This window comes from Alosa alosa, chromosome 20 (genome assembly GCF_017589495.1).
Source record: "Alosa alosa isolate M-15738 ecotype Scorff River chromosome 20, AALO_Geno_1.1, whole genome shotgun sequence".
In the NCBI taxonomy this organism is placed as follows: domain Eukaryota; kingdom Metazoa; phylum Chordata; class Actinopteri; order Clupeiformes; family Clupeidae; genus Alosa; species Alosa alosa.
The window spans coordinates 10,629,021-10,640,562 of NC_063208.1; the positions used below are offsets into that span (position 1 = coordinate 10,629,021).

At 40.0% G+C, this 11,542-nt stretch overlaps 2 protein-coding genes across 2 annotated transcripts; one reads left to right on the top strand and one right to left on the bottom strand.

The window, feature by feature from the left end:
- Nucleotides 1-263: 263 nt before the first annotated feature.
- On the top strand, nt 264-3,853 carry LOC125285432. The gene is made up of 9 exons (XM_048229880.1): nt 264-345; nt 424-627; nt 1,550-1,714; nt 1,912-1,998; nt 2,281-2,424; nt 2,686-2,961; nt 3,105-3,233; nt 3,404-3,516; nt 3,757-3,853. Coding segments are annotated over exons 1-9 (1,170 nt in total). The 5' UTR covers nt 264-294; the 3' UTR covers nt 3,758-3,853.
- Nucleotides 3,854-5,264: 1,411 nt separating this feature from the next.
- On the bottom strand, nt 5,265-11,532 carry fkbp9 (FKBP prolyl isomerase 9). Its single transcript, XM_048229874.1, has 10 exons — nt 10,974-11,532; nt 10,522-10,667; nt 9,067-9,256; nt 8,815-8,960; nt 7,767-7,956; nt 7,326-7,471; nt 6,967-7,153; nt 6,574-6,719; nt 5,915-6,078; nt 5,265-5,746 (listed from the first exon to the last, which is right to left on the bottom strand). The coding sequence occupies exons 1-10, from the start codon at nt 11,174-11,176 to the stop codon at nt 5,570-5,572; spliced, it is 1,695 nt and encodes a 564-aa protein (XP_048085831.1). The 5' UTR covers nt 11,177-11,532; the 3' UTR covers nt 5,265-5,569.
- Between the last annotated feature and the right edge of the window lie 10 nt (nt 11,533-11,542).

An 11,542-nucleotide genomic window follows, 5' to 3' on the forward strand; every position in this document is an offset into this window, starting at 1 on the left:
CAACCATACAGGTAGGAAGGACATTTCTTATAGAGAACACTTCACAGGAATACTTTCAAAATGACTCATACTTACAAGTATTGACAAAGGCAGTTTTGCATCCAACTAGTCTGTATATATCATTTGCTTGCCCATTAGTTTGTGACCGATGACCTAATTTACATATAAAATTACAGCAACTGATGACTTCATAGATTTCTATACACACCTAAATAAATGTATTTCATGGACCAATGATTGTTTTATGTATCCTTTCAGCAGGCCATTGCTATACCTGACAGCAGATTTGAGATAATGGAGGGAGGGGTGTTGCCTGATTCTCAACTGGGTCCTCCAGCCATACCGGTAAGAATGTTATTTTTTTAAACCAGCTTGCTTTAGCTTCACTTGTTGCATGTACTGTGTAAATGATTTTGTCAACAGAGCTATGAGCAGCGGTTTGAAATTATCACAGAGACTGACCAAGATATCAGCCAGCAAAATCCTCAGTATGCAGGTAGTGTCATTGTGGAAGACAATGTTTGCAAATACCTTAAGGTTACTGAGAGCCTCAAATCTGAGGAGGAGGAGGTAGCAGAGGCCAAGCTGATGTCATCAGACCATCTGCTGCTCACATCAACCATACAGGTAGGAAGGACATTTCTTATAGAGAACACTTCACAGGAATACTTTCAAAATGACTCATACTTACAAGTATTGACGAAGGCATCTGTTTGTATGTGTAATATTAGTGTAATAGATTGTGTTATTGTTAGGGCAGTCAAAATAACTGATTAATTTCGATTAATTCATTTGAGAAAAAATAACTGATTAAAAAAATTAGTGCAGATTAATCGATTCCGTATGACCTTTGACCCCGAGCCGTTCTAGTCAGTAAAAATTAGACTGTAAAATGAAGGAGAGAGAAGAAAACGTGCTGCCTGGATCATTGATTGGAACATTTACTTTTAAAAAATGGCCTGATGGTGTTGATAAAAAATAAAGTGTTGAAAGTCCTCTGCAATGTCTGCAGCAAGGAATTTGCATATCACCGGAGTTCATCAACTCTATAGTTGCACATCAATGCAAAGAAATAAGTGTTGACATTGAGGGGAGTGTTAATTAATTTTCATTGTGTCCCCTAGGTTATATCTGTGGCCTGAAATGCCTTGTATGTGAAAAAAAAGACTTCTTCCTGAAGCACATTTGAATTTATTTCCTCAGCATATTAGGTCATATCATAGATTATTATGGCAATTATTTGAACAGTGAAAATAATAATAAAAGAGTTTTTGAACTTTAATGTCACTAATGCTGATTATTCCATGATTCATTTGAATTTAAATATTTAAAATACCTTCACAGCAAAAATTATATATGTGATTAATTTAGATTAATTAATTACAGAGTATGTAATTAATTAGATTAATTTTTAAATCGATTGACAGCCCTAGTTATTATAGGTGTTGGGTTATGCATGTTGGAAATATTATGGTTAAGAAAACAAACCCTTTTTGTGAACCCCTCCAATGTGACTTGTACTGTATGAGTGACAGGATTGTTTTTGCAGCCACACAATAATCTGATTGGGACCAAGGCTGATGTGGTGGATGGTGCTGATGATGGCCTTGAGCTGCTAAAGTCTCCAGCTGTTCATGAGAACGTGGGAGAAGGAACTTCAGAAGCTCTACAGCTTTTGCCTGATCCTGAAGACTTCATGCCTCCTGCAGAAATAGTAAGATACTCACCTTTGTTCTTTTAACTTTAAGTTCGTAGTGCTCATTAGTTTGCGTACTACGACATTTATGCAGAGAGACTGATAGCATAATTCACATACAGAATGACAGAAACTGATGTCTTGATACAGGTTTCTATACACACCAAAGGAAATGTAATTTGATGCATCAATGATTGTTTTATTTCTCTTTTCAGCAGGCCACTGCTACACCTGACAGCATTTATGAGATGACTGAGGTAGTAGTGTTGCCTGATTCTCAACTGAGTCCTCCAGCTGTTCCCGTAAGAATGTGTTTTGGTTTTGGAGAAGTCTGAATTAGCTATTGCATCTACATTCCCATGCGAATTATAGACTGTAATGAACCACATGGATTTGTTAGAATGTTGTTATGATGTTAGAAATGGTGTGTTTTGTTATTTATGTGTCTGTTTTTTTAATCACATAGTCCTCAACAAAGAGTGAAATTGATTTGCTACACCAATTTCCCTAAAACAAAGCAGCCAGCTTCACTTTGTAAACCCCTCTAATGTGAGATGTATAAGTAATAGGAATTGTTTTTGCAGCCACACAAAAATCTGATTGGGACAAACTCTGATGTGGTGGATGTTGCTGATGATGGCCTTCAGTTGCTGAAGTCTCCAGTTGTTCATGAGAACATGGGAGAAGAGACATCAAAGGCTCCACAGCAACTGCAGCCTACTGGAACTGTAAGATGCTCACCTATGATTCTTATGTTAACTTGATCCAGCTAGTTTGTGTATTGCACTTGTCATGACAACTTGCACATTAGTTATTTTACTACTGTATCATTATGCCGAGAGACTGGTGTCATATTTTAGGTAAAGTACAACAGAAACTGATTTATTTCCACACCAAAGGAAATACTGGTTATTTCATAGATCAGTGTCTCTCTCTCTTGCTCTCTCTCTCTCTCTCTCTCTTTCTCTTTCTCTATCTCTCTTTAACAGGCCGCTGACCAGAGCATTAAAATAAGTCTAAAGGTGAAAGGTCATGAGCTGAAAGTGAATAACAGGCAGACCTCACAGCCATCTCCTAACAATCGTCAAGTTAAAGTGCAAAACCTGGTGCACTCTGTGGTCAAGGAATTATGGGAGATGTATGACCTTGAAGAAGGCCCAAAGGTTCTATCAGGACTACCCAAGCCATCTCCATCTGAAATTTTTATACAAAGTTTAACTTGTGCACAACATCTCAAGATGACTACCAGGCGCAATTACAGCAAGGTTAGGTCTTTTAACAATACTAATGAATTCAGTTAAATCCATCAGTTGAATTACTATGATTTATTATTAACACCTTCACATGAGACTAGTCCTGTATAAGGATATAATTTCAACATTTCAATGTTTGTCTTTTATATGTGAAGCATGTATATGAACTCTGCTGGGAGATCCTTATGGATATCTATCCCAACGAGTCTGAAACAAAACCTGCTTGGTACAAGCCACGACCTAAGTTTGATATGAGCAAGATCAAATCATTGCGTGATGTTCAGGTAAGTTTCACAAAGCACAGAATCACTGATCTGTTACATGTCGTTAACATGGATTATGCCATGGTGCAATTATCACCAATTCCATCCAGATTTAACTCCTAGTGATCAATGTTACAGAAGCTTTTATTATTCATTTTAACCACGTGGTTTGTCACATTGTCATTGTATAGGACTACATAACAAAAAAAGTCTTCAGACTGTGTGGAATGCCGACTCCAAAACATATGGAAAAGACCCAGTTTCACATTGAGAATGAAATTACTAAGTCTATAACCCTATATTGGTAAGTCTTTCACAGTTCTAAAATACTGATTTTAGTAATTAATGAAGTAAGAGAGACGTTGTCCAGATTTAGACAAAAATGTTTTTGTAAGCAATATGTTGTTTGGCCAATGGGTAGGTTTGTCCTCATTAATCTTCCAGCTTCAGAATTTAGTAAACAGCAAACAAATCATATTTTCTATTCAAAAGTAATTCACAAAAGACGTCCACACCAATTAAACTCAGTACTTTATTCTTCCAGATCATTTCATTGAGAAAAATGAAGATCCTCATCAAAGTGACGATCTGGTTGGATAATCCACATCTAATAGCCTATATTTTTTCACATCTTAAATAAATATTTTCACCATTTGCCTGTTCTTTTTTCTGTGTTTAAGTGATTATACAAATGAAGTATTCTTTGTTTGTCTTTGGTGAAAGTATATATTATAGAACGTGTCTATTTATCGAGGTATTCAAGGTCAAGGCCAGCCTATCTTAACATTATCTATGGGCCTAATTGCTGGCTAACTGTATCCCATTCTATGCTGCATCATTACCACATTATTGAGATACACACCACATTTTGTGAAATTCTATCCACAGAGCTGCAACTGACACACTTCACTATCTCAAGACATGCATCTGCTATTATCTTGTGATGTAAACGTTCAAAGGATAAAGGTTAAATTTGAATTCATGGCCAATTTTGTGAAATTCCATCCATACACACAACACTCACATATGCACACACATAATGTGGATACAGATGTGCTTTTGGTATACCAAAATATACTTTATCTGTTGTTACACAAATTACAAACACAAATTGTTTTGTGCACAAAGAGTTGCATGAATAGGAGATGGAAAGCACAACTTGTGGTTTACAAGAGGTTGCAGGAGTAGGGAGCAGATTTGGGAAGCGTGCTTTATTTTCTTCACATAGCGGGTAGCAACATCATTCAGTTAAATACATTAACTTGTGTAGGCCTACAGGTCTGTTCTTATCATGGCCACTTTTTGCATTCAAAATAAGACACACTAAAATCATAAGGATACAAGGGTTGCTTCTTAACTCGTAGATTCCATGATTATCCATGGCAACACAGTCTTGTGTTCTCATGTATACTGGTACAATCACCACCTCCCATCTTGACTACTGTAACTCCCTATTCGCCACCATTACAAAAATAATCACACTTCAGTACATTCAAAACTCAGCCTCTACAGTCCCCCCAATCTTCTATTAACTCCACTGGTCACCCATCTCCTTGTGTATCCAATACAAACTCCTAACTACCTTTAGAGACCTGAACACCCAGAACTCCTTCAGCCCTACATTCCCACCTGCCATCTCAGAGCCTCTGACACAGGATCATTGGTTTGTCCCCCAAATCAGATTAGCCTTCACTGGTGACAAATTGTTCAGTGCCATGGATCCCAGACTGGAGCAGTCTCCCACACCATCTCCATAACTGCACCAGCATCACCTCTTTCAAGACACTGCTGAAAACACCGCTTCATAGTGCATGACACCTTCAATTGTTGCGGAAAAGAATCTTATGTTAGAATATTCAAAAACTCACACCTTTCACTGTGTTCTTTGGGAATATTATTCCATTAACCGAATAGGCAACTCTGAAGCTCACATATCAGAGGATTCCCTAGGTATCCCTTGGAATTACAGCAAGTTCAGATCATGTCATATTGTGCTTAAATGGAACCACATACAGTACTTACACATAACAAAAGGACACACAAACACACCAGTACCCTTTATGGGTTAGAGGGTTTTGAATTTATTTTTTATAAAAGAGCATTCTAACAGCAAACACATAACGGCACCACACACTCTCTGCACTGCTACACGCATGCACGCACACACACACACACACACACACACACACACACACACACACACACACACACACACACACACACACACACACACACACACACACATAGATACACACATACACATAAACACACAGCTGTTACCTCTTACACCCTGACACATAACCACAGACATCTGTTCATAAACCCCCTGAAATCACTGGACCCTCCTAAGACCCCTCTCAAAGTTCATCATGAGTGGTTTCATCTGCCTTCAGTTTGAATTCTGCCTCAGTGATGTGTCCATCTTTGTTGCGGTCCTGATTATTGAACATGTTCTCGATGAGACGGTTAGGATCAAAGCCAGGAGCCAGGCGACCACGACCTTCATTCACCTGTTTAATAATGTAGTCTGAGAACTACACACACACACACACACACACACACACACACACACACACACACACACACACATACACACACAGACAGGTAAGTGAGTTAGAAATTTAGAAACAAGTAGGCAAGTATGCACTCTTAATTACAGGTACAATTCAAACATCGGATGGGTTTTAGGAGAGATTACGTACCTCACTTGCTTCGACTTTGCCATCCTTGTTTTTGTCCATCTCCACAAAGAGGTCTGGAGAGACATCATCATTCCATACATACATGTAGCCTTCAGGAAGGCCCTCCTCCATCTCAATCAACTCGACATCAAACACAAGTACTGCACTGCCAGGAACTTCTCCTTCTACAAACACAGACACACACACACACACACATATAGTGTTATAGAAGGATATCAAGGTGCTTTCTATCAATGTATGGTTGAAATTATTGGAAATGTGATTGATATTAAAGGGGGTAGGAAATAAGTTAGGAATATCAAACAGCTAACTATTGTTGATAAACATTGATGATCAAAGTCCTGATATGAAGCTTGGACAATATCTATTGTTCCCTGGTCACGTACCAGTCATCCATTATAGTGAAATGAGATTTAACAATTTGTTTAAGTTTTTGGAGTTTGGATCAGGGTCAAGGATAGCAACCATCTATGATAGAAAGTAGCATTTTTCATTTCTACAAAGAATGCCTCTGTTCTTGATGCATGCAAGCTCTGGGGGTGGATGAGTTCTATCAGATGAGTTCTGATGAAGGAGAAGTCTGGGTCTAGCCACTCATTCCTGTTTGTAGGCCAGTGTGTGTGTGTGTGTGTGTTTACATGTGTACATGTGAGTCTTACCCACTCCCCTCTCTCCATAGCCTAGATGTGGAGGGATGACGAGGCGTCGCTTCTCTCCCACGCACATTCCCATCAGGCCTTGCTCCATGCCAATGACCACCTGGCCAGCTCCCAGAACCACATTATATGTCTTCCCATAGTTGTGACTACACATGAAGATAACATCACATATAAATCAATGGTGAAGATGGAAAGCTAGTTATTGCTAAATGCAATACTAAAGTTACAGACGAGAACCATAAGACCTACATGGACACGTTCTACTTTGCTCTGTGTGTGTTTCGTTGTAACATTATGTCTGTGCTATCCAGTAAAATGCCATTGTGGTGGCATTTGACATAATATCCATTTTTAGCGGTGTGTGTGTGTGTGTGTGTTTCTTCTGCAACTTACGTAGAGTCTATGTCTGTGCCATCCAGTAAACTGGCATTGTAGTGATATTTGACATAGTCTCCATTTTTAGATAGAGGTGAGCAGGATTCAGGCTTGGTGCTGGTTATCTCTACTGAGTCAGATGGGTTGTGGAAATCGATCACATGAACATCAAACACCAGAACTGCTGAGCCTGGAATCTTTGTGCCTGAGAGGAAAAATAGTTGAGATGAGGTTGGACAGAATAACCTCACCAGTAACCAGATATTCTGTTACACACACATATCTACATAGACACACACATACACACTCACACACGGACAAACACACACACACACTATTTTGTTCTCTCTCTTTCTCTCTCTCTGGCTAATTCATACCTGTCCCCTCCTCTCCATAAGCAAGATGAGGTGGGATGGTGATTCTTCTCCTCTCTCCAATACAAAGACCAAGCAGTCCTTGGTCCATTCCAACAATCACATAGCCCTTCCCAATATATGTGTCGTAAGTGTGATTCCTTGAATAACTACAACACAAAGACAAATGTAAAAGATGGATAGCTGAGATACAGTATCTAATATAAAAACACTTGAAAACCATAATTCTGTGCTATCAGAAGCCCCTTTTACACTGAGATCACGCAAAATTTGCGGGAAGGGGAGACGTTTTTTTGCCACATTGTGTGTCTAAAAACGAGGTAAATATTTGTCGGCCTGCTGTGTCTGTTCACATGATCCGGCATTTTGGGGGGCCAAGAGGGAGGAGCAGCTAGCAAATTAAAATGTGACGTGCAACAGGGGGTTGAAAGTTGAACAAATTACCTTGAGTCGAAAAAGGTTCCATCTAGCAGGGATCCATTGTAATGGTACCTCATGAAGTCACCAACAGCACTCTTTCGAGGACAAGGGTCTGGGAGATGTTGAACCTCGACGGCAATTTCATCCTTTGGGTTGTGAAGATCCAAGAGCACCACATCAAACACTAGTGAAGCCTGAGGAGGAATATCACTACCTACAATGGTTTAAAGAGACAGAGACAAAGTTAGCAAACTTGTTTCAGCTGGTCAAGGGTTTCTTGAATTGCATTTAGGTCCTGGGAATCCAAGTCTTGATATCTGAGCTATACAAGACTACAGTCTACTTGTTTATCGCTTCTCAACTTCTGCCTCTCTGTATGGACCCTTTCAACAATAAAAACAAAAACAATGCTTGAACGTTCTATTTGGGCCCCAATCTACTTCCTCTGCATTAAGATAACATATGGAATGTTAAAACGGAAGCCTTGTGGGGCCAACTATGATGCTGATAATGGAACTCTCTTGAAAGGGTCCATAGCACTGTTTTACAATGTAGTAAAACCAATTATAGCACTTTACAGAAAACCCTAACAAACTCTCCAAAATCCACAGAAAGATGTTAATATGAAAGATGCATGAAAGATTATAATATGCATAAAATTAATACAAAAGCCAGCACTCAAGTATAGTACTCACAAACTGAGGGAATAAAGTACGGAGCCCCTAGGGGGACATAAGTAAAATAAAATCTAAAGTTTAGTTTCATGTGCTCACTTGAAATTTTCATGTGCGCTCACGAAAGTTTCATGTGCGCACGTGAAACTTTCATGTGCGCACATGACAGTTTCACGTGCACACATGAAAGTTTCATGTGAAAAGGTTTTGCGTGCACACATGAAACTTTCATGCGCTCACATGAAACTCTCATGAGCACACATGAAAGTTTCACGTGAGCACATGAAAGTTTCACGTGAGCACATGAAACTAAACTTTTTTTTTGCTCATGTACCCTTAGGGGCTCCGTAATAAAGGGTAGTCATTGGCCTATAATATTCAAAAATCCTAGTGCATACCATCTCCATTCTCCCCATAGCCAAGTGATGGGGGCATGGTGATGATGCGTCTCTCGCCCACACACATTCCCAGAAGGCCCTGGTCCATCCCAGCGATCAGCCAACCAATGCCAACATACGTGTCATATGTACGCATGCGTGTGTGACTGTAAGACGATTTACAAGTGGAGGTGTCAAAATCAAGTTGGAAAGATCAACAAAAAACATCCTATAATAACAACTTTATTCCACGTAGTGATTCCATGTAGTCACCTCGAATCAAACAAAGTTCCATCCAGAAGAGTTCCGTTGTAGTGATACCGTACATAATCGGACACCTGCACCTTGCGGCCACAGTGCTCTGGCGTGTGGTAGGTATTACTCTGCACCTGATCTTCGGAGTTCCAGATGTCTAGCAATAGCACGTCAAAGTGCAGCACCGAATTTGGGGGGATGATATCACCTGTACCGGAAGACATTTATTTAATATTTATTACACATTTATGAAGGTTGTTTGAATCTTATTCAGCCTCTCTGAGTAAGGAGTAATGTTTTTTCCAAGTAGGTCAACATGATCCAAAAACACTGGCTGCAACATTTTTAGACTGATTTTGAGTTTCACTTTAACAAAGGCATTACAGACTTTTGTCTAAGAACAATAATGATCCAACAAGCCAACAGACCTGGCTTGCATTATGAAGATTTGGAGACACCCTAAAAAACTGTTTATAATTGTGTAAGCACCTGTAAGAAGCCTACTTATTGCATGTAAGATGCTTTGTTGGTAATATTATTTTTGCTGATTTGGTTCTTTGGGCATTCAGGTTACTGGTAGTGCATATTGTACCATGAGGGAGGGCCTTTATGGATCCCAGGTACAACATGTGGCGTATTTGTGATTTGTCACCATCTAATTGTGCATTGTTTTTGTGTCCCAAATCATGTCTTGAATAGGCTTGGTTGTTGATTGGCCACTGTGGGAAATCATCTACCTATAGCAAAAGGAATTTAACACCTCTCCTGTGTGTATATCTGAAATTGTACACTTTCACTTCTGGAGCACAAAACTACACAGTGAATAGCCAGAACTACTACTCAACAGGTGAATTTATCAGCCCTATACCGTCACAGTGAGTTTTGGAAAGTTATGAATAACTTAGTAACGAATCAACTGTTTTCACATAGCCTACCATTAAACTGTAAAAACCTGCATTTTGTCAACTGAACTAGGAAAATAACTTCTTACAGCACAGCCACTTGGCAGCTACGACTAGCCTACATCATTCAAAAATACTTCTCTGTGAGTGTGTTCTTGTTTCAATTCAGAATTTTTTATTTTATTTTATTCCTATTTTATGAGCAGCTCCTCGTCAGGAGCTTCGTCAAAGCTGGTCGGACATCAGAAGTCCCACCCACAAAGTGCCACGGGTCCTCTGAGGCATAGGGAACATCCAACCACGTTCTGTTGCTTCTGCCTGTCCCATTGTTAACATTCAATGGTTGGACGTTTTGTGTGTCAGTCAGATGTATTTTCCTATCCATGGGCCGCTATCTTGGCCATCTTTGGTTACAGTATGCAAGTCTACACACGCACTGAAAGTTGATGAAATTCCGTTTGCGTGCAACTCCTCAGCTGCCAGGCACATCATGCATGAATGAGTTGAAAGAGAAACAGTCACAAAAACATGCTCATGATAGGCTACACTGCGACACACAAATGGCACTTACCGTAACCATCTTTGCCGTAGGCTAAATGTGGGGGTATTTTCACAAGTCGTCGTTCATTCACACACATTCCCAGCAGAGCCTTATCCATCCCTGCGATAAGTTGCTTCCGACCCACAAAAACATTATAGGTGGAGCCACGATCATAACTGCCACATATACATAAGAGACACAGAAATAACAGTCAACATTGTAAATCAGACCAAACGTTCCATTAATGGTACATGCATCATCAACCATCATTTGCAATATAGACTGATAGGCTGAAACCGAGCATCACAGATGTCCCGAATGGTTCAACTGATTGAATGTAAAAGTCACAGATGCAGTATTAGAGCAGAGATTGACTAAATTAATTCCACATTGTACTTGCGTGGCCACCCAATAAATGGGGCAGAGGTTTTGGGAAAGAGAGAGAGATTTTAAGAGAGTGACTGAGAAAGACATTTTCTCACCTGGAGTCGAACTTCTTCCCGTCTGGGAACATGCCGTTATAATGGTACCTAACATAATCTCCATTCTTAACTGCGCGCAGACATTGCTCTGGACTAAAGGTTTTTTCAATGATTATGTCATCGGTTGGTACCGGCGGGGCATTACACGAAACAAAAGCTACGAGAAACGGTAATAAAATCATATTGTGCGTAAGCGTTATCATCTTCCAGATCCAAATGAGGTGGGATGGATAGCCGGCGCCGCCTGATCTCCGCCTTGCAGAGATTTCCTGCAGTATGGCCTACCTACTCAACTTTTTTCTTCCTCTGTCTCTGCCGTTTTCGTAGTAACCACGTCGTAAGCTATGCCCAGAGGCGCAAATCAAACCTGTAGACGTGGAACTTCGCCTGCAAGACTGCACAGACCACCCTTCGCGGCTTCTTCTTCTTAGATTGACTCCAAAAGTTAACTCTGCTCACTATAGGCTGCTCAGAAATGTATTTGGAAAGGCGGGGTTAATGGGGTTTTTCCGCTATCCGGAAAAGGGTAGCCAAATGGAAGGCGTTCCACGTGGCGTAGGAGGAGGGTA